Here is a 22,916-nt window from a genome sequence, read left to right as displayed (position 1 = left end):
CTGTCTGTGTGTCTCTCTGTCTGTCTGTATGAAATGTTCTTGAAGCACTCTGGTAGTCTCAGCAGCCCATCACAATACTTACTGAAACAACCAATCAGAGTGCTCTGCACAGACAGACAGACCCCGCACAGACCCTGCACTGCCGCCACCTCCAAGGAGCAGGGCTTGGGGGGAGGCCAGCAGTGCTGTCCTCACTCCCCCCGCCCCACCCCCAGTCCTGCTCCTTGGAGGTGGCAGCAGCATGGGATGCTGGCGGAGGGGGTTGGAGGGAACGGCAGGGATGGAGTGGAATGGCAGAGTGCCACCATAACTGCGAGGATGTTGGGGATGGAGCAGGAATGGAGGAGGGTGGACCAGAGACGAAGGGGACTGAGCACTCCCCCCACTCCTTGGAGGCGGTAGCAGCACAGGATGGTGGCAGCATGGCATTGGCCTCACCACCCCTGCTCCATCCCCTCTGCCCCTGCCATCATGGTTGTGCTCCATCCCCACCATAATTCTTGACAGGCAATTCGCTAGATGGTGGTGGGAATGGAAGCACAGAGGCAGGGGCAAGGCCAGTGCCATAGTGCCACCATCCCACACCACTGCTGCCTCCAAGAAGCAGAGCCAGGGGGAGAGTCAAGGCCAGCAGTGTTGGCCTTGTCTCCCCACTCCATCCCCGCCATCATGGCGGCACTCCAGACGTGGGGGCCAGATACGGAGCAGCGGCAGCGCGGGGCAGTGGGTGGTGGCAGCTGCCATATGCAAGCACCCCTCCCCCACCCCGACTCTTGGGAAGCAGCACAATGTGGTGGGTAGTGGTGCTCCATTCCCCGCCACTCCCGATCATTGTTGACAGACAATTCACTAGTTTCAAAATAAAACTCTGACTACAACTGGGATCTTCACTGAAGCAACTTATGATTAATATAAGCCATATTTCAACTGTCATAACTTCATCTGTGGGTAATAATTATATATGCTGCAATTTTAAAAAATGCAGTATCTACAATCAGGGGCCTGAACTAAACACTTGAAAATGATAATGCTCGAAACCTCTCAGGGTCAAACTAACATGAACAGAGATCTGCTTACTTTGACCATTATTTTGCTCAGCTAATTAGTTTTCTAGTTTTCTTGGTTAATCTAACCAGTAATGCATAACTAGACATACAATTCTCCTGTGCTTTTAGGTTTGAGTGGAACATCGGTGGAAAATTTTGCCTGTGTGATTTACAATGTTTCCTTCATGAATTGCACTTGGACTCCTGGCAGGAATACTCCAGAAGATACTCAATATTTTCTTTACCAGAAATTCTCAAAGTAAATCATTTTCATTGGCTCAAGAAAATTTTGCATTCTAATTTGATAGATGATGTTTTCAGGGCAAAAAGTACTTTGCCCATTGTGCCTGTAAAGGTGCACTTGGATGTCAAATTCTATCCTGGACAAATGCTGCTTCCCAGAGGTATAAGTGATGCTCAGTGCCATTTATGTAGATTTATCTCAGATTCTACTGTGCATAGTTAGGCCTGGCCATTTACACATGTTCAGAATCAATCCAATATGAGCAGAGTGCCATCTAACCCAGATCTACCTGGGAAAGTTAAAGGATTCAGTGCAAGTCTCTGAAACATGACTAGCAACTATTTTGACAGAGAAAGAGGGAAAGCTACAAAACCGTTCGCCTAACAAGCTAGTGGTTAGGACGCCTGCCCAGGAAGCATGAGCCCATACTTCTAGTCCTCTCTTATCTTTTTGGGTTTTTTTTAAACCTACATCTCTCACTTTTAACAAAATGTCCTAAACAAAAGGCAGGGCTAACTGAACCTCCACCTCTCCTATTGAAGCTGGCCCACTAGGAAACCAACATGTGAAAGGATGTGGGGCACAAGGGGTGCAGCAACATGAGATGCTTTGCTGCACATTAAATTAATATAATGCACAGTGAAGTGTCACTATCTACATGTACACAGCAAGTACTGCATAGCAGATTAGTCTAATCTGCCATTTTCTAAGTACCTGTAGATACAAGTACTGGAAATTGGTGCATTAAACTAATGTGCCAAAGCACACATGTAAACACTGACCGAGTGAAAATTGCTCCCACTTAGCCTAGGTAGCACGGGGCCACAGGAGGTAGGGAGAGCTGTCCCAGCTCAGTGGGACACCGCCTGCCAGTCCCGTGGATATCAGGACCCATCCAATCTCCATGGGGCAGAGAGAGCTGTTATGGCTGCTGGCACAGCTCTCCCATCCCGTGGAGATCAGGACTAACCCCCGTGTCCCCTGCCAGTCTGGAGCTGGCACCTGGGGGAGCCTGGAACTATGCCCAGAAAATTCAGGCACATTAATTGCATGTAGATGCACCCAAGGAGAATGAGAAGAGGGATCTTGATACTTCGGCTATTAAGGAGAGCACTAGCCTGGAAAGGAGAATTCCATGGATTCTGGTTCCTGCTCCCAATGCCGCGTTAAATTTGCAGTAGATAGCCACTGGATAAAATTATGTTAGTCTCCTGTTTCCAGGGCCATCTGTCCCAACCACAAAGCTTTTGGGTAAATGGTGGGTTCCTTTTGTTTTGTCAGTTTCAAGTTGTACCTTTACACCAATCAAAGTTTTGAAGAATTACAAAGAAAGTATGCCCTTTCTCTAAATGGATACCTAACCATATTGGGCAAAGCTAGTCACACAGGTTAGAATCTTAAGTAAAGTTTGGATGTCTAAGGCCTGTTCTGCCTCCCAGAGGTATGAGTGATGCTTGCAAATCTGGGAAACAGAATAAAGGTCTAAGTGGTACATGGATGTGCCATAGGAAAAGTAGATTCTTGCCCTTAGTGCTTTAACTGAAACAATTTGGTATTTGCAGGGAAGGTGAGAGGCAATGCCAACATTATATAAAAGATGCACATGGAAGACATACTGGATGTAGGTTTCAAGATGTGGTGATAAAAGACAATAATGTGGTTTACTTCCTGGTGAATGGATCCAGCAAAGAATCAAAGATTCAGTTTTATGATGAGTACATCACGCTGTATGAAATTGGTAAGCAGGAAGTTTCTTTCCACTCTGACACCAAGCAGATAAAGGAGAGCCCGCCCTTTGTTTTAGAATTATACACTGCTTTCTGCACATCCTTTTACAGCATCTGATGAAAGGAGCTTCAGGCCATGAAAGCTTGTGCTACATATGTATCTACCTGGTTAATCTTTAACGTGTAATTTGACCCTGCCTTCTACAATGTTCTTCTTCAGCTTTCATCTATAGAGAGCTGTGTTTTCTAGTCTTTATGACTATAAAGATATAATTCCAAATTGTAACCAATTACAAATTAATCCAGCAATCTTTGCCAAAATAAAAAAAATAGCAAGGAAAGGCAAGAGCTTTTTAATTTATTTGAAAATACACATTGTACTTCTGAAACTTAGTGGTGTCACTGTTCTAAACTACAGTACCCTTCATCCAAGTACATAATCTCAGGACTGAAAAAATTCTTACCCAGAGTATACACTTACCTAGATTTAATGTAAATAATGCTTATAAACAGGAATCCTAGTTTTCACTGATTAAAAAAAATCCCCAATTTTCAGGTTAAGTAACCCAAAATCCACATTTTTTATAATCAAAAGGAAACAGCACTCTGTGTGTGTGTGTGTGTGTGTGTGTGTGTGTGTATAAAAAATATTTATTATTTATTACTAGCATTTCCTTTTGATTATGGAAAAATGTGGATTTTGAGTTACCTTTTATAACCCGAAAATTGGTGATTTTTTTTTTTAGCAGAGAAAACCAGGATCCCTGCTTATAAAGTACCCACTGTTGTCAGTGCTGTGGCATTAGCAGTCCTGAAACCACCCTCATTTTCAAGGCTCAGCTCTCAAATTATCACAACCTGTGAAAATCAGAGGGGCTACTCAGTTTGGGGGCTGTTAGTACATACGAAGCATTATTCACAGTGATGTCAGTACTGTAGTATTAGCACCCCAAAAAGGACTAGCTTTCTATCATTTTCAAGGATTCTAATTTACCTACATACCACACACACCTTTTCTCCAAAAATTAGCCCTCCAAAATGGGTGCATTTTAATTGAGGAAGCTGATTTCCATGCCAGAATGGAAGCATGAGGATGCTGTAATGGCTCCATGAGGGAAGGTCAAATTCTATTTAAATAACTTCTAGCTATTTAAAACAAATTGTGGCTGCTCATCCAAAAGCTGTTGCCAATTTGGTAATGGTCATCACATGGTTAAAGCTTGAGCTGCAGAGTTTGCAAGAAGAGAGAGTGTGATGCTGAAGAGAAAACTCTGTCCCTGCTCTATGCATGCAGCCTCACTCAGCCATGACTCAGGACAAGTGATTTTTTTTTTTTATTCTGCCTTCCCAAAACAAGGTGTGTCTTATTTGGAAATGTGTGGTATGCAAGAAAATATGGTAGGTATAATGTAGGGAGATACAGTTACTGTGCAGGTAACTAGAGTACAATTAAATTGCACAGTAGATAGTGAGGCTGGAGGATGCTGTGCAATTGGTTTATGCCATACTTCCCTGACTGCCCCAAAGCCCAGGGACTAAATCCTATTTCATTGTATGAGCATAAATGGTATGTACATTGGCACCTAACTGCAGGTTTATCGCTTATGCATAGCTTCTGATTCAGATCCAGGCACACAAGCCCACCTACCCCTGCATATTCTTAGTAGGACTGTACTCAGATAGGGCATCTGTGTGGTGAAATAGGATCAACCCTGTATGTGCAAAAGACCAGGTAAGTCCCAGAAATCTAGTCACAGAAAAGCCACAACAAGAGGGGATTAGATGCATGTTGCAGCTCCAAACCTTAGTAGTTAGAGTGCTTATCCAGGGAGCAGACTGTAGTCCCTCTCACTCTTGGAGAGTCTGAAACTTCATCACTTGCTTTCCAATAAGTGCCATAATACAGACAGCTTCCAGGCTCCTTTGCAGCTATCTTCTTGAAGCTGGCCCTCTGGGCAACCAAAGGAAGAAGACACATGGAGCCAGGTAAAAGAAAACCAAGCAAAGTATATATGGCTCAATTATATGGATGCTATTGTAGGTGGGAAGGGATCCTAGGTTCCAGCATAGGCCTTTTCTTCCGCTGGGACACAAACTTTCCGAGGGCTGCTTGCTAAATGAAAAGGCAAATACAAGATGCAGTAGCCCAGTTTTAAAAAGGGGTCTGAAGAGGGTCCAGGATATGTAGAAACTTCAGCCTGCAAAGTAGGTGGTGCAGGTTCAAACCCCCTCTCGATGAGACAGGCCTAGAACCCCTTGCTCCCTGGACAAGTATCCTCACCATTTGGCTTCTGGGCTAAAACATGGATGGGTCCTCCATCCATATTTTACCTCCAGCCAATATGTGTTCAGATCAATGGTATTTAACTGCAGGGAGTTGCACATAATTGTGTGTAAGTGCTAAAAGCTGCAGTTATGCAGCCATATATATGCCATTTAGGATTTAGACCCAAGCATCACTGTGTTAAAAATGTCCAGCTTTTCACTTCTGAGATAGAAATGTAAGTTGTTAATACCACACACAGTTGCAAATTAGAAATTTAAGCTTAGATTAGAAGTATTTGAATGTAATATAAAAATAGATACCACAAAGCTTACTGGGCTGACTGGACCACTGAATTTAATAAAATAAAATAAAGCACTGGAGAATCACATAAAGCTCTATAGAGACTTTTGTTAAAAATTGCTCCAGTTTAACACAGTACAGAAATATATTCTCTCATACATGACTGCAGACTAGGCTGCAGGCTGCTGACCGTATCTTTTACCAAGGCAAACTGGTCCTTCATCAATTGTAATATGGATGGTTCTATTTCAGAACTTCTTACCACTCCAACAAATATCACTGTAAACTGTGAAGAGCCACCCCGTTGTATTGTGGAATGGGAACCACCCCGCAGAAGCCAGAGAAAAGGAAATCAGTGTTTTCAATATAACATAGACATACAAAGAAAAACAGCTATGGTAAGAGTAATTTTTCAGATGATTCTCAACACTAATCTGTCCTCTGTATTCACACACACACAGAATACATAAGTCTCTCTCTCCAGTCCTGTTATTCCTCATGTGTAGCACTAGCCTTCCTTTTAGATCCAACCATCCCAAATGTTACCTACTCTATTGCCTCTTTTGCTAACTCATGGCTGTCTTTCTTAAATAGCAATTATTTATGCTCACAATATTCTATCTTGGTTTTTTTTTTATTCTCTTATTCTTATATTCTGTGGGGCTTTTTTCGCTTCTGGTAGTCCATTTCTCTCTCTCACCATTAATAAACACCCAGATCCTGGGGAGACCTTAAAATAAGTTGACACTACAACTTGCTTTTCCTTGGGATGTTTGAAAAACTCGTCTTGCATTCTGTTCACTATCCCAAATTGTGAAAATGTTGTTTTTACCTCTGTCATCCATAGGTTCTTCCTGAGCCTCTGAAACCTCATCCTTTATGAACTGGGAGCTTCCTGAGTCCCCTTACCCATTAGTCAGTCTACCCATTAGACCTTACCTACTATTTCACTGAGTTGGTCAAAATCTGCCTGGTATCCTTGTTTAACTGCTCCCATGCCTTCCCTTTCTTAAAATGTCCTGGGTCCCTGTGGCTACCACAGGGTTTAGGTAAAGAACAAAAGGTTAAATTAAGGCTACCCAGCGGAGAAAGATAAAATTAAGGCTATGACAAGACATTTGTAGATCCAAATTCTATCCTGGGGAAAGCAGGTGTTGTTCTTAGTACCTCACAGAAAGTGCTCAGTGTTAAACCTGATCCATGGTGTATGAGTCTCTATTAAATGTCCTAGCAAATTGGGAAAAGCTTGGCATGTGATAGAACGTGCAAGGAGAGAGCTTGATTTGGAAGACATGAGTCAAAGGGGCCAGTGAGGGAATACTTAAAATATAGAGAATTATGCCTTTATGACTGTATTGAAACAGAACTTAAAATCTTAGAAGCACAGAAAATGAGGGTTGGAAGGGACCTCAGGAGATCATCTAGTCCAACCCCCTGCTCAAAGCAGGACCAGCCCCAACTAGATCATCCTAGCCAGGGCTTTGTCAAGCTGGGTCTTGAAAACCTCCAAGGATGGAGATTTCACCACTGCTCTAGGTCACTTTTTCCGATGCTTTATTACCCTCCTAGTGAGAAAGTTCTTCCCAATATCTAACCTAAACTTCCCTTACTGTAACTTGAAATCACTGCTCCTTGTTCTATCAGCTACCACCACTGAGAACAGTCTAGCTCCGTCCTCTGTGGAACCACCCTTAAGGTAGTTAAAGGCTGCTATTAAATCCCCCCTCAGTCTTCTCTTCTGCTGAATAAATAAACCCAGTTCCCCACCCCTCTAACCATTTTTGTTGCCCTCTGCTGGAATGTCTCCAACTTTTCCACATCCTTTCTGTAGTGGGGGGCCCAAAATTGGACACAATACTCCAGATGTGGTCTCACCAGTGCAGACTAGAGCAGAATAATTATTTCCCTCAGTCTGCTGGCAACGCTCCTACTAATGCAGCCCAGTATGCTATTAGCTTTCTTGGCAACAAGGTCACACTACTGGCTCATCTCCAGCTTATTGTCCACTAAGTCACACACTTTCTCTCACTCCATTCTCATTAAAAAACTAGGAGACTGTGGCATCGACACCTACACAGTCAATTAGGTCACTAACTGGCTGGAGGGCTGCACGCAGACAGTGGTGGTGGACGGGTCTTATTTGACCTGGAGGGATGTGGGCAGTGGGGTCCCCCGGGGCTCAGTCCTCGGGCCTGCACTGTTCAACATCTTCATCAGCGACTTGGATGAGGTTAAAAGCACCCTGTTCAAATTCGCAGACGACGCTAAGAAGTGGGGGGAAGTGGCCACGCTAGAAGGGAGGAATAGGCTGCAATCAGACCTAGACAGGTTACAGGGGTGGGCAGATGAGAACAGGATGGGTTTCAACACTGATAAGTGCAAGGTACTGCACCTGGAGGGAAGAACCAGAGGCACAACTACAGGCTGGGGAACTCCCTTCTCATCAGTGCAGAGGCAGAAAAGGATCTTGGAATCGTTACTGATACCAAATGAACATGATAGGGGACCTCCAGATCGGTAGCTATCTGGGAGACAGTGATCACCTTATAATAGAATTCAACATAAGACGGCGAGTGGGTAAGGTAACTAGTAGGGTAAAAGTGCTAGACTTTAGGAAAGCTGATCTCATTGCACTCAGGCGATTAGTCAAGGAAGCACTGCAGAGTAGGAGTTTTGATGGGATGGGTGCCCAAGAAGGGTGGCTGTGCCTAAAGGAAACGATCCTTTGGGCACAAAGCAAGACGATCCCCGAGCGAGGCAAAAGAGGGAAAGGGGCCAGGAGGCTTCCATGGCTGACCAGAGAAATCCAGAGCAGCCTAAGGGCCAAAAGGGGAGCACATAAAAAGTGGAAACAGGGTGAGATCACTAAAGATGAAAATACCTCCTCTGCTCGTGTTTGTAGGGAGGCAGTTAGGCGGGCCAAAGCTACCATGGAGCTGAGGATGGCAATCCAAGTAAAAGACAACAAGAAATTGTTTTTTAGATATATAGGGAGTAAAAGGAAGGCCCAGGGAGGAATAGGACCCCTGCTAAATGGGCAGAAACAATTGGTGACAGATAGGGGGGACAAGGCTGAACTCCTCAACGAGTTCTTTGCCTCAGTGTTCCTAAGCGAGGGGCACGACAAGTCTCTCACTGGGGTTGTAGAGAGGCAGCAGCAAGGCACCAGACTTCCATGCGTAGATCCTGAGGTGGTGCAGAGTCACTTGGAAGAACTGGATGCCTTTAAGTCGGCAGGCCCGGGTGGGCTCCATCCGAGGGTGCTGAAGGCACTGGCCGACGTCATTGCAGAGCCACTGGCGGGAATATTCGAATGCTCGTGGCGCACAGGCCAAGTCCTGGAGGACTGGAAAAGGGCTAATGTGGTCCCCATTTTCAAAAAGGGGAGGAAGGAGGACCCGGGCAACTATAGGCCGGTCAGTCTCACCTCCATCCTTGGTAAAGTATTTGAAAAAATTATCAAGGCTCACATTTGTGAGAGCCCGGCAGGACAAATTATGCTGAGGGGAAACCAGCATGGGTTTGTGGCGGGCAGATCGTGCCTGACCAACCTAGTCTCTTTCTATGACCAGGTTACAAAACGCCTGGACACAGGAGGGGTGGATGTCGTATACTTGGACTTCAGGAAGGCCTTCGATACGGTATCCCACCCCATACTGGTGAACAAATTAAGAGGCTGTGATGTGGATGACTGCACAGTCCGGTGGGTGGCGAATTGGCTAGAGGGTCGCACCCAAAGAGTCATGGTGGATGGGTCGGTCTCGACCTGGAAGGGTGTGGGCAGTGAGGTCCCGCAGGGTTTGGTCCTTGGACCGATACTCTTTAATGTCTTCATCAGCGAATTGGACGTGGGAGTGAAATGTACTCTGTCCAAGTTTGCAGATGACACAAAGCTATGGGGAGAAGTGGACACGCCGGAGGGCAGGGAACAGCTGCAGGCAGACCTGGATAGGCTGGACAAGTGGGCAGAAAACAACAGGATGCAGTTCAACAAGGAGAAATGCAAAGTGCTGCACCTAGGGAGGAAAAATGTCCAGCACACCTACAGCCTAGGGAATGACCTGCTGGGTGGCACAGAGGTGGAAAGGGATCTTGGAGTCCTAGTGGACTCCAAGTTGAACATGAGCCGGCAGTGTGACGAAGCCATCAGAAAAGCCAATGGCACTTTATCGTGCATCAGCAGATGCATGACAAATAGGTCCAGGGAGGTGATACTTCCCCTCTATAGGGCGTTGGTCAGACCGCAGGTGGAGTACTGCGTGCAATTCTGGGCGCCACACTTCAAGAAGGATGCGGATAACCTGGAGAGGGTACAGCGAAGGGCAACTCGTATGGTCAAGGGCCTGCAGACCAAGCCCTATGAGGAGAGATTAGAGAAACTGGACCTTTTCAGCCTCCGCAAGAGAAGGTTGAGAGGCTACCTTGTGGCTGCCTGTAAGTTCATCACGGGGGCACAGAAGGGAATTGGTGAGGATTTATTCACCAAGGCGCCCCCGGGGGTTACAAGAAACAATGGCCACAAGCTAGCAGAGAGCAGATTTAGACTGGACATTAGGAAGAACTTCTTCACAGTTCGAGTGGCCAAGGTCTGGAACGGGCTCCCAAGGGAGGTGGTGCTCTCCCCTACCCTGGGGGTCTTCAAGAGGAGGTTAGACGAGTATCTAGCTGGGGTTATCTAGACCCAGCACTCTTTCCTGCTTATGCAGGGGGTTGGACTTGATGATCTATTGAGGTCCCTTCCAACCCTAACATCTATGAATCTATGGGCCGACAGTGTGGGGACACGATCAGGAAGGCCAACCATACCTTGTCACGCATCTACAGATGCATCTCAAGCAGGTCCAAGGAGGTGATCCTCCCCCTCTATGCGGCACTGGTCAGGCCACAGCTGGAGTACTGAATCCAGTTCTGGGCGCTGCACTTCAGGAGGGATGTGGACAACATCGAAAGGGTCCAGAGGAGGGCCACCCGCATGATCAGGAGGCAGCAGGGCAGGCCCTACAAGGAGAGACTACGGGACCTGAACCTGTTCAGCCTCCACAAAAGAAGGCTGAGGGGGGATCTAGTGGCCGTTTACAAACTGATCAGGGGGGACCAGCAGGCATTGGGGGACTCCCTGTTCCCCCAAGCACTACCAGGAGTGACTAGAAATAACAGTCACAAGCTGGCAGAGGGTAGATTCAGACTAGACATCAGGAGGCACTACTTCACAATCAGGGTGGCTAGGATCTGGAACCAACTTCCAAGGGAAGTGGTGCTGGCTCCTACCCTGGGGGTCTTTAAGAGGAGGCTAGACGAACACCTTGCCGGGGTCGTTTGACCCCACTACTCTTTCCTGCCATAGCAGGGGATAGGACTTGATGATCTGCTCAGGTCCCTTCCCACCCTACCAACTAGGAAACTATAAAACTATAAGTGGACTTTGCACTTGTCCTTGTTGAACCTCATGAGACTTCCTTTGGCCCAATCCTTCAATTTTTCTAGGTCACTCCAAATCCTAGCCCTACCCTCCACTTTATGTGCTACACCCCTCCAGCTTGGTGTCATCTGTGAACTTGCTGAGGGTATAATCCATCTCATCTTCCAAATTGTTAATGGAGATACTGAACAAAAGGGACTCTCGGGGCACTCCATTTGATACTGGCTGCCAGTTAGATATTGAGCCATTGATTACTACCAATCCAGCCAGCTTTCTATCCACCTTATAGTCCATTCATCCAACCCAACTTCCCTTCTTACAGCCTGGATCCTGTGGATGTCACAAGAAAGAAACTGAATAGGAAAGCACAAGAGGACAACATTTGGGAAACTGGGCTAAAAGACCAGAGTAACTAACCAAATAATATTTGAGGGGGTTAATTAAGACCTACTGGGTGCAGCTACATATGCACCTTACTGCGTAGCTGATTAAGTACCATCTACATGTGTGCCCATTTTAGGGTGCAGGAAACAAATTGACTCCACTGTAAGAAAGTACTGAATGGAACAAATATTACCCTATGGCAGAGTCATTTAGCGTGCCGAAAAGCACGTGCAGACAGTGACTGGGGCTAGCTAGGGCACAAAAGTGCTACTGAGCAAAGGCTGCCTGCCAGCTAGCCCTGTGCTGTAGCACCCTTGGTGGATCCAGACAAGCATGGATTTGCAGTACCAAGCACCACAGACCTGTCAGCACCGCACATGCTGCACATGCAAGTGTTCCCTGTACTGCTAACTTGCAGCACAGGGGAGGGTGTTTGACCCCAGGAGATCCTGGAGTTGAAAAACCCATTCTTAAAAAAGTAGGGCAGCACACGTGGTGGCAGTGCATGCCATCCAAAACTGGAGCCTTGCTGGGCAGAGCCACACTCTGGCTCTTGGCCACGCTCCCTGCTGCAGGATTACCATGCTGCAGCTTCCAGAGGCCCCTAGCACTCCAGGTAAGGGTCAGCACGGGGGTCAGCACAGTTGCTAGCCCGAGGCTCTCCTACCCCACCTGGAGCAACATGCTGCATGCCAGAGGGTGCCTGGCATGGGCATTCCAGGGGGACAAGTAGCAGCAGCACACATTGTGCTGTGCTGTTTGTCCCTGGGGAAACCCATGTTCCTGCTCGTGGGGACAAGCCCTTTGTGCCCCAGCTAGCCTCTTCACCATCTTCTGCCACCACTTGGAGCCCAGGGCTGACTCCCATGCTCTCTGCCAGCCTGGGGCTGCTCCACCCTAGCTCAAACAGCTGCGGTACGCAGGTATACGTGAAGATGCTATGCCTAGGAACAGCTGACTCTGGCACAAACTATGCTGGAGTTTATTGCTACATGCTAATTACACGTGTAGATGCACCCACTGAATATTAAGTGACTAATTTAAGGGGCTAATTTAGACCTAATGAAAGACAAAGTCAGATCTAAAAGTCCTTGCATGATAGGATTGCTGTGCACCAGTGCAAGCATGCACCAACTTTAGCTTTGAATTTACTTTAGCTTTGAGACAATCAAACAGAATGACCACACGATGGCAGCCTAGCACCATAAATTGTATAAGTAGGTCTAAAAACTGTCTGATTTCAGCTACTTTCTGTGAGAGACAGCTGGAGAACTAATCTCAGATCCAACTGTTCCCTGATGTGGGGGAACAGCCTGTAATACAGGCTTTGAATTGTGCACTTTAATCCCACCTCCATACTTGGGCTCTGTCCCCACTCTGCAGAGTCCATTCCTTCTCCAAATATCTTAAATTCTTTGCCAGACTTCCTTTGTGCAAAAATGCACTGCCTCATTATAACATCCTTCATTTTCCCATCCTCCCAGTACCCTTGCTAAGTTGATTCCAGTCCAACCTTTCCAGCAAAACCTCCAAAGCCCCATCCCCTTGTGTGAGTGACAGCATCATTCAGCTAAGTTTTCCTCGTGTCTTTGTATGGATAAGAAAACACTTGGAATTGGTTCTTTAGGCCCTTACTTGTAAAAAATTCTCTATGCCTACAGACACTACCCTCACCTCTGTGTTGCTGCATTGTCTGGGGCTTCCAGCATCTCATAAGGCTTTCTGTGACCTTCATTAAAGGGGGTCAGTAAAGGGTCAGTTCCTTACTCCAGACCAATGTTAGATGTCTATTCTGTCTCTCTCCCCCACCTAATCCAGCAGCACAAAAAAGGCTTTTTGTCTCTAAATGTAATAGGTAAGTTAGATTTACTGCTATAGGTTAATTTGCATAGTTTATTCCTAGATGAGAAAAATGAACGAAAATAAACAACTCTTCACCATTCCCCACATGTAGCACATACTCTGTGGGTGTGTCTACATGTGCATTAGATCTGAGAGCAGTTTAATCATGAGTAAATGCTCCCAGGTAGGAGTCTACACATGTAGGGAAGTGGGAGATTTGCTGCTAATAGCAGCAAACTGCTCCTGCTTCCTAGGGCCCTGCAATGGGCCCCTAGTGCCACCAGGAGGAGCTCTAGGATTCCCCTGGGTGCTAGCCCAGGAGCTGGCATGGAGCACCAGGCCAGAAGACAGCTGTCTCTGGGCCAGAGCTGAGACATTGTTCCTTGCCCTCAGGGGCTGCCTGCTTCTGGGGCAGGGACAATGTCCCCCAGCCGGGGCTCCTAGCCCTGGCTCCCAGATCCGGGCAGGGGACTTGGAAAGAGCTTCAGGGGAGGGGCAGATCCCAGCTCCCTGCCACAATCCACCAGTGGGGCAGATAGCAATGAGCCCTTAGCGGGGTGGGGATTACTTGCTATTAGCTGCCCCACTAGTGGATGGGAGTAGAGGACTGGGACCTGCCCCACCTCTATCACCCATTTGGGGCATGGGGCTGGGACCTGCCCTTGACCAGGACAGTTCCTAGCCCCCACTCCACAATCACAGTGTGTGGGCTAGAGAGCTTGTTCCCTACTCAGTTCTGTGATCATGAAGCTGGGTAGGGAACAGACTCCTCAGTCCCTGCTAGCAGGGAGCTCCCAACGCCAACTCTATGGTCAAGGGGCAGGTGCTGGGAGATCCCGATATCCCAGCGCCAGCTCTGTAGTCACTGAGCTGGTGCTGGGATGTCAGGATCTCCAAGCACAGGCCCCGTGACCATGGAGCTGGTGCTGGGATCTCCCAGCCCCCCGCTCCCAGATCACATTCAATTCAGATTCAGCCCGAATCAGGGACAGTGATTTTATTCATTGATTTGGATCACTGTCCCAATTCAATTCAGCCGAATCTGAAAATTCGATGCTGATTCAGAGAATCAGCAATTCAGCCATAGACACGGCTTGAAATATTTTTTCTACATGTCTCGAGGTACCAGGCATGGCTCACGAACACTGTGAAGCTGGGGTGGATGGAGCATCCCACAGGAGAGTGGGGGGGCCCCCTGCGTGCTTGGCAGTGAACCCGAAAGTGGACTGGAAATACTTCCAGTCCACTTCCGGGTCTGCCGCTGAGCGCGCAGGGGAATCCCACTTTCACCGCCCCCCCCCCCAGCTCGACCATCAGCTGCTGGGGGCCCCCAAGTGCATCCCCAGACCCAGGAGGCACCGGTTGCTGAGCTGGGGGGTGGGGATCCCCCCGTGCTCCGTAACAGACCCAGAAGTAGACCAGAAGTGCTTCCAAGTCCACTGCTGAGTGTGTTGGGGACCCCCCTGTGCTCCCATGGGATGCTCCATCCACCCCAGCATCTCAGCATTCACGAGCCCCCTAGTACCTTGAGGTATGTAGAAAAAAAATTTAAAGCTGTGTCTATGTCCGAATCATAGAATCTTTACAAATCGATTTAGAGGGTTCCAATTCGATTCAGAGAGATTAAAGGGTCTCCTGATTCAATTCGGATTCAGAGATTTGGCCGCCAAATTGAACCGAATCTCTGCTGAATTGAATCAGCGACTGAAGCTTCACACAGCCCTACAGATTTGCTCCTGGTCAGGTGTCTACATGAGTGCTACTGCACAGTTAGTAATCGCAAGTAAATTTGCTACTTGCATTTGCAGATAGCAAATCTACTTGTGTTTAGCAAGTATCATAACTTATGATACGGACCAAAATGAGAGAAACAGGGCATGTTTACACATCACCATATGGTGACATTGTTACTGTGCCGTGTTCTAGTACTTTCTTTTGGAAGTACTAAGCACGGTGCAGTACAGGCTGTTACTGTGCCATGCAGGCGACACATGCTTAAATTGCGGGAAGCACATGACTAGCAGTGCACTATAGCCAGGAAGCATGTCACTATGGTGACATAACTGGCAATCACATGTAGATGCACATGATTGCTATGTCACTGTACAGCACCATGCAGTGATGTAGCATATCGTAGGCCTGTGTGAAGCGGGTAGTATTCACTTCAGATTCGGATTCAGCTAATTCAGGGGACAGAGATTCGATTTGGTGATTCAAGTCATTTTCCCAAATTCATTTGGCTGAATCTGATTTGGAAATTCGGCTGCTGCCAAATCACCAAATCTCCGAATCACGCAGGCCCCATCTCGTGCCTGCTCTCAATGGCTGCCCTGCCTGCCTCAACTCCTGACTCTTTGGGGGAAAAAAACCCCCACTCACTGGCTGCTGCCAGGCAGGGGGCAATTCCCACTGCCCCTCACTGCATGGGGGCCTCTGCCATGAAACCGCAGACTCCTGCCCACTCCCCCAGCTCCCCCATGGCTGTCCTGCCCGCCCCAGCTCCAGCCCTTAAAAAAATAAAAAAATACCCTGGAATCACTGGCTTCTGCCCAGCGTGGGGTGGGGGGGGGAGAGGATGATCCCCACTGCTACCCACTGCACTGTGCTGCATGCGGAGCTCTGCACGAGTCCCTAGAAGCCCCAAGACTGCTGTTGGAGCCAGTGAGTAGAGGGGTTTTTCTTTTGTTTTTTTTCTTAAAGTGCCAGAGCTGGGGTGGGCAGGGCAGTGATGGAGGGGGTTAGGGGAGCAGTCAGGGATTAGCAGGTGCTTGGGAGGGCTGGGGGAGCAGGCAAGGGATGGGGCCTGGCAGGGCCCCCCCATGGTCCCCTCCCCCAGTCCCTCCTCCCCCACCCCCTACTTACCAGCTCAGAGTCTGGGTCCGGCTCCCTGCTGCAGCGGGTGGAGACTGCCTGAATCACTGAAGCTCTCCAAATCTTTTCTGAATCATTTCGGCGAGCTTTGGATTGATTTAAACTTTTTAATTGGTCCCGATTCAGTTTGGATTCGGAGATTTGGTCACCAAATCAGGCCGAATCTCCTCTGAAATGAATCAGCACCAGAAGCTTCACAAAGTCCTAATGTATCACTATGTCGCTGTAGGGTGATGTGTTAGATGCACCCCCGGCTCGGCTTGGCAGTTGCCCACGTGCCTCAGGGGGCCTGGTGGGGAAGGGGCCCGGGGCTGCACTGCTGCAACAAAGATCGGGTCCCTTGCGGCTTCCCTGCTGCGTGCCCTTGGCATGCCAACATCTTTGAAGTCCAGGTTGCAGAGGTTTTTTTGGCACTTGGCCCAAAAACATTGCCAACCCCTGCTCTGGAAGTTTATTTCTGGAGAAATTAATTCTAAGCAAGCATAGTGGGGAAGGAGGAATGTGGTTAGGGAAGCAAAACTTGTGTGACACAATTAGATTACATTCATTTGGAAGAAATGGGAAGTCACGTCTCAAAACACATGGAGCGCTGCTTTATAGACATAAGTGTATTCAACGTATGCAGCGCTCCATGTGTTTTGAGACGTGACTTCCCATTTCTTCCAAATGAATGTAATCTAATTGTGTCACACAAGTTTTGCTTCCCTAACCACATTCCTCCTTCCCCACTATGCTTGCTTAGAATTAATTTCTCCAGAAATAAACTTCCAGAGCAGGGGTTGGCAATGTTTTTGGGCCAAGTGCCAAAAAAACCTCTGCAACCTGGACTTCAAAGATGTTGGCATGCCAAGGGCACGCAGCAGGGAAGCCGCAAGGGACCCGATCTTTGTTGCAGCAGTGCAGCCCCGGGCCCCTTCCCCACCAGGCCCCCTGAGGCATGTGGGCAATAACTATTTTTTTCACTGTTTCTCCCAACTGAAAAATCAAGTATTCGAAGACCTCTAGCAGAGGTAAATGAATGAGTTTTTATAATAACACTTACTGTATAATCCTCAGCGATCCTGGTTTTCTCTGATTTAAAAAAAATCCCCAATTTTTGGTTAAAAAAAAGTAATCCCAAATCCACATTTTTCCGTGATTTCAATGAAATGCTGCTAATATATAGATATGTATATATTGGTGTTTCATTTTCATCATGGCAAAAAGTGGATTTGGGGTTACTTTTTTAAACTGAAAATTGGGAATTTTTTTAAATCAGAGAAAACTGGGATCCCTCATAATCACCACAGTTTAAATATGTCAAATGCTATTGGTATTTTACCATGGGCCAATCAAGGAAAAGAAGAAAAGAAAAGAAATAGCTGTATTATTATGATTACTTGGTAATAAAATAATGATAAAGTAAAAATATATCTTTTGTTGTCAGGCTGATCCCGCAGAAAGGAGAGATGATTCTCCTACAATCGTAAGTCTTCTACTTCCATATGGATCTTCAGTTTTTTGCTGCCTTGATCTATACACTGTGTAAAATATTATTACGCGCGTGCAAATAATTTTCATGCCCAGGTGACAACTAAATATTTAATGCTCTTTATTATATACTTTTATTTACAAAATTCTGAAAAATTCCAGATCACTAAATCACAATCAGTGGATTTGGTAATAGAGATCTCCAACACATTTGATACTGTAGAGAGAGACCTTTCTACACACCTCATTTTCCACTGATTTCAGAAGGTAGTAAAACATCTTTTGATTATTATCTGATCTTGCATTTAGTTGAAGAAAAGGTGGCACACATGGTTTGTTTCCTTCTTTTAAGATAGTTTAACTAAAGACGCAGGCAAACTTGAGCTCACATAAAGCACTGGTGCTCTATTGAGGCACAAACATTTGCCATAACCTGCCTTCTTTAAGCAATTTACTTTACTTATCCTGCCTCAGTCCAGAAAACCATCCTAGACCTTAGAGGAATTAAATCCCAGCAAGAGTACTATAGATTTATAGAGTAATGTACATCTTGTGGGTCTATACAATATGTATGGGATAGTAATTATGACACATTATTGCCTGAGTCCTAAAGTAATAATGTATCACAAACACAGTGAAGAGTATTAGGAGAATGCAGGAATTTACTTCTCACAATATCACCTAACCCTGCAAATCTCTGATATGACAAACTGATAGAAGTCCATCTTCCTTTTCAGTTTCTGTTAAAGAGCCATTAGCAAGGAAGGGGACCAAGAAGTCTCTTTTGAGCACAAGAATTAAATTGCAGGTTGTGACCTTTCAAATTTTAACGGAGGAAAAATAACTTCCAAACAGAAAACTGTCAGTAGAGGGACATGCTTTGGAAGAAACTGCATATGTCCACACTTTTTACATTAGGGAGAAATGGTCTTCATGTAAAGCTTGCTTTAGAAAATGGAAATTTGTACATTATTAACATCTATGCAGAGACTGAGTACTTTTTTCCCATAATTGCTTTGATATTAGGTAAATGAGAACACCTACAGATTTGAAAATTTTAATGCAAAGAAAAAGCACTTCTTGAAAATCAGAGCCCGTGGATACAATTGTCCCATAAGTGAAAACTGGGGGGAATGGAGTGAAACAATTGAGTTTGGTAAGAATGGAAGACTGCATATTCTTGACTTAATTTTATCCCAATAATTCCCTATTTCACTTGCTATCTTGCACTCACAGGGCACACCTACACGAGACGCTTTACTGTGCATTAAACAAACTTAATGAGCAGCAAAATGTCACCACCTACACATGCGCAGGACTTTTTTTACTAAATGTTTAGGATTGTGAATCCAAAAAAGCTGACAAAGCCGGTAGGGAAATACATAGCGCCTGAGCGAGGGACTAACAATAGAAGGATGGGGGTGAGGAGGGGAACGCAACTAGGTTACAAGAGATACAATGTTAGCCAACTAAGCCCAGGGGTAGGGAGGAGGGGGGAAGGGGGGGAGGGGGTTCGCGACACTGAGAGAAAAAGAAGATGGATACACACAAACCCGTTACAACAGTCCGCAATGGTGGAAGAAGTGGTCTGAAGAAAAAGTGTCTTAGTCCATATAGAGTCTCACCGCAGGGGTCCTCTTTGGGTGGAGCAGGGTCATCCGTTGGTGAAGAATCGTCTTGAAGTGAAGGTCCATCTGGTGCAGAAGGGGGGGTTCAGGCAGTCCCCTCTGAGTCTGGTCCGGCGGCGGTTCATCTGGTGGGGTCAGTGTACTGACGGTGGCCCGTGATGTGTTCCACGTAGATGTCACAGGACCAACAGGTGGTATCGGACACCATGAGGCAGCGCATCAGCTTGGCATAGCGGCGGGAGACGCAGCAAGCATGCAGGATGCTCGTTGCTGGGTCCCAGGCTCCAAGCGTTCCCACGATGAGCGCGTTGACCGTCATGTCATAGCCGTGGCCCCTCAGGATGTCGGCCAGCAAGGCATACTTCTCCCGCTTGCATCAGTGAAGGCTTGGCGCCGGTTCTCAAAAGGGATGGTAACATCCATGATCACAACCTTCTTGGCCTCCTTGTTGGCGATGATGATGTCAGGACGCATCTGGCTCTCACAGCCCAGGACGGTGCGGTTCATGGAGACCTCCCCCACTGCGGCCGGGATGGCCCTCACCAGGTGGTCTGGACAGCGTTGCAACGGAGCTGCCAGGCTCTGGGGTGCGGCTCGCAGCTGCACAGCACGTGGGGGACGGTCTCTGCTGTGTAGCCGCACCATCGGCATCTCTTGTCCCACTGGCCAAAGCGGACAGCCCCATTCAGAGGCAGGCAGTTGAGGCGGGCGCAGTGGAGGAAGTGCCAGTCCACGAAGCGCGTGAAGCTCCCACTGGGCATGAAGTGGTTGCTGGAGTCCCACTTCGAAGCGACGTTGAAGATCTTGCCCTGATCGGGTTTGGCCCTCAGGTCGCTGGCGTGCTTGTTTCGGATGGCGTCCTTCAGGAAGCTCTCCAGGAAGGTCCTCGTGCAGGGCGTCATTGTCACGGGGTCACAGTAAATTAGTTTAATGCACAGTTTGCTAGTACCTGTAGATACAGTTACTAGATCAGGGGCGGGCAATTATTTTGGCTGGAGGGCTGGCTGCTTAATGAGTTTTGGTGAGCTGTTGAGGACCACAAGGGTAGCCCTGCTGCTTGACAGGTGGCTCCACATCCTGGTCACCACATGGGGATGAGAAGCACAGCCCAACTGGCCCACCTCTATCATGTGGGGCTCCATGTGGCACACATGCAGCTCTTGCACTCATGCACCATTGGAGGAAAGCCCCACAAGATGGAGCCAGCTGCTCTGCCACTCCCTGCCAGGCAGGCCTTGAGACTCCATGGTGAAGCATGTGCAGCGCTAGCTGGAGTCACACACCTCTGGCAGTAGCACCTGCACTGGGCACAAGTACCCCAAGCACCCCGACTTGGTGCTGCTGCCACCACTGGTGGGGGCTCTGTGCCATGGGTGGGGAATGAGTAGGGGATTCCCACACCTCCCGCCCCCCCCTTAAACCCACACCCTGCCACCCCAAGCACGGGCTCCGCACTGCTGCCAGCCCAAGTCCCACGCGCTGTGCTCCTGCCCAGGTGCAGCTTCCCTTCCCTTCCCTTCCTGCCCCCGCTCCTTCCCTATCCGGTGCCTGGAGTGAGTGGGATGCTGAAGAACCCGAGCAGGTCCCTCAGCAACTACAGCAGTGACAGCAGCAGCCCCGCTTGGAAGTTGCATGCTGGCAGGGCTGGGCCCTTCTGTGCACAAGGGTGGGAGCGAGGTACAATAGGGTATGTTACAGGGGTGTGTGTATATGTGGAATAGGCAATGCATTGGCTAGGGACAGGGGGACATGTGCCCCCCCTGAAATTGTCCCTCACTGGCTGGGGAGTGGGGAGCACTGGCTGGTGCCTCCCTGAGAAGCGCTAGCGGCATTTCCAGTTTTGCCAGCAACATTTCTGGGCTGCTGCCGGCGCTTCTGGTATTGGCCACTGCGGGACCCCAGCCGGCGCTTCTGGGATAGGCCACTGGTGCACCCCTAGAGCCAGAAGGCACCAGTTGCCCATGATATGTGGGCATCTCACTCCCACCCTCATGGGCAGAAGTGTTGGGTGAGGTACAATTAATTGGTGGGCGCCCATGGGCCAGATGAAATTGCCTGACAGGCTGGACCAAGCCTATCGGCTGTATTTTGCCTGCCCCTGTACTAGATTAACCACATATTAGCTACTGCACAGTAGCGCATGTGTAAACACTAACAGGTCCAAGGAGGTGATACTTCCCCTTTATACAGCATCGGTCAAGCTGCAGCTGGAGTACTGCGTCCAGTTTTGGGCGCCACACTTCAGGAGGGATGTGGACAACCTTGAAAGGGTTCAGAGGAGGGCCACTTATATGGTACGGGGCCTGCAGGCAAAACCTTACAAGGAGAGATTGAGGGCCCTGGATCTCTTTGGCCTCCACAAGAGAAAGCTGAGAGGTGATCTTGTGGCCTCCTACAAATTCATCAGGGGAGGGGAAAACAAGGAATAGGAGATGCTTTGTTTACCAGGGCACCCTTTGGAGTAACTAGGAACAACAGCCACAAACTGACAGAGCACAGGTTTAGGTTAGACATCAGGAAGAACTTCTCTACAGTAAGGGTTGCCAAAATCTGGAATGGGCTGCCAAGGGAGGTAAGTGCTCGTCACTTGGGGGTCTTTAAAAGGAGGCTAAACATGCACCTTGCTGGGATCATCTGACCCCAGCGCTTTCCTGCACAGAGCAGGGAGTCGGACTCGATGATCTACTATAGTCCCTTCTGACCCAAACATCTGTGAATCTATATAACAGAGAGCAAATCTGCCCCTAATTGTGACACCAGCAAGGGGCTAGCCTTGTACCTGGGGCAGAGTCACATGGCTAGGATGCCTCTGTAGCTGGCTCAGACTGGTCTCCAGATGCCTGACCTGAGCCCCCGGGGCCTATGCCCCTAGTTGTTGCCTGTCCCCAGGTACCATGTCCATCTGCTGTGGGCACGGGCCAGGTGCAGCAGTGTTGCAGACCCTGGCTCTTCCTCCTGGGGCCTGTGTCTCCACTGCCTGGCCCCCAAGCACCATGCCTCTGCTATGGGCACGTGGCAAGCCCTGATGGCACCCAGAGTCCCTGCCTGAGGCCTTGAAGCTCTTGGCAGCACAATCTCCAGTCTGGGGCTGCCCGCAGGACTATGTTCTTCAAGCAACAGCTGGACTGCATCCTGGCTACAAGGGACCCTAGTGAGGGCCGAGAGAGCACGAGGGATAGCTCTTCCTGCTTGTTCCCCATACTCCTAGCATTGGTTTACAGGCAGCTGAGGCCCCCAAATGACACCCTTGATTTCCTGAGATGCTATGGGAGAACCGTTCTGTTAACATTTTCAAAAACAGTTATCTTAGTGGACTCCACGTGGGAGTTTTCCTGTGTGCCAGTCCCCAGGCCTGCTCCACTTGGAGTTTCCCCACCCCCCCAGTCAGTTTAAAGCCCCGTTCAGGAGATCAGCCATCCTGGCTGAGAACAGGGACTTACCGCTCCACATGAGGTGGATGCCGTCTCATCCCAGGAGTCCTCTTTTCCCAAAATGCGTGCTGTGGTCAAAGAAACTGAAGCTCTCACGGTAGCACCACTGTTGGAGGCGTCTGTTTACTTCTTCCACACAGCCTTCCCTCTTGGATTCATGGCCTGCAACAGGGAGCACAGAAGAAAAAACTATTTTAGCCCCCTGTAGTCACTTACAACCCAGTCCAGATTACTCCTGGCCGTGTCGTTCGTTCCCGCGTGGATGACAAGCATGGAGTAGTAGTCAGA

The 22,916-nt window shown here is 48.2% G+C and overlaps 1 protein-coding gene across 3 annotated transcripts in view; it reads left to right on the top strand.

Moving 5' to 3' along the window:
- LOC102557808 (granulocyte-macrophage colony-stimulating factor receptor subunit alpha) overlaps positions 1-22,916 on the top strand; it is a 51,381-nt gene that overhangs the window by 24,324 nt on the left and 4,141 nt on the right. For 2 of the 3 annotated variants that reach the window (XM_019485434.2, XM_019485435.2), the window contains exons 5-10: positions 1,176-1,305; positions 2,853-3,028; positions 5,836-5,981; positions 17,526-17,564; positions 18,596-18,725; positions 19,371-22,646. In XM_019485434.2, the coding sequence (XP_019340979.1) occupies positions 1,176-1,305; positions 2,853-3,028; positions 5,836-5,981; positions 17,526-17,564; positions 18,596-18,725; positions 19,371-19,900 (1,151 nt within the window). In that variant the 3' untranslated portion in view covers positions 19,901-22,646. Of the gene's footprint in view, positions 1-1,175; positions 1,306-2,852; positions 3,029-5,835; positions 5,982-17,525; positions 17,565-18,595; positions 18,726-19,370; positions 22,647-22,916 lie in introns of those variants that run through there. The other variant, XM_014600487.3, reaches the window with a different exon arrangement.

This window comes from Alligator mississippiensis, chromosome 1 (assembly GCF_030867095.1).
Source record: "Alligator mississippiensis isolate rAllMis1 chromosome 1, rAllMis1, whole genome shotgun sequence".
Lineage (NCBI taxonomy): Eukaryota > Metazoa > Chordata > Crocodylia > Alligatoridae > Alligator > Alligator mississippiensis.
This window is presented reverse-complemented; position numbering and strand designations above follow the sequence as displayed.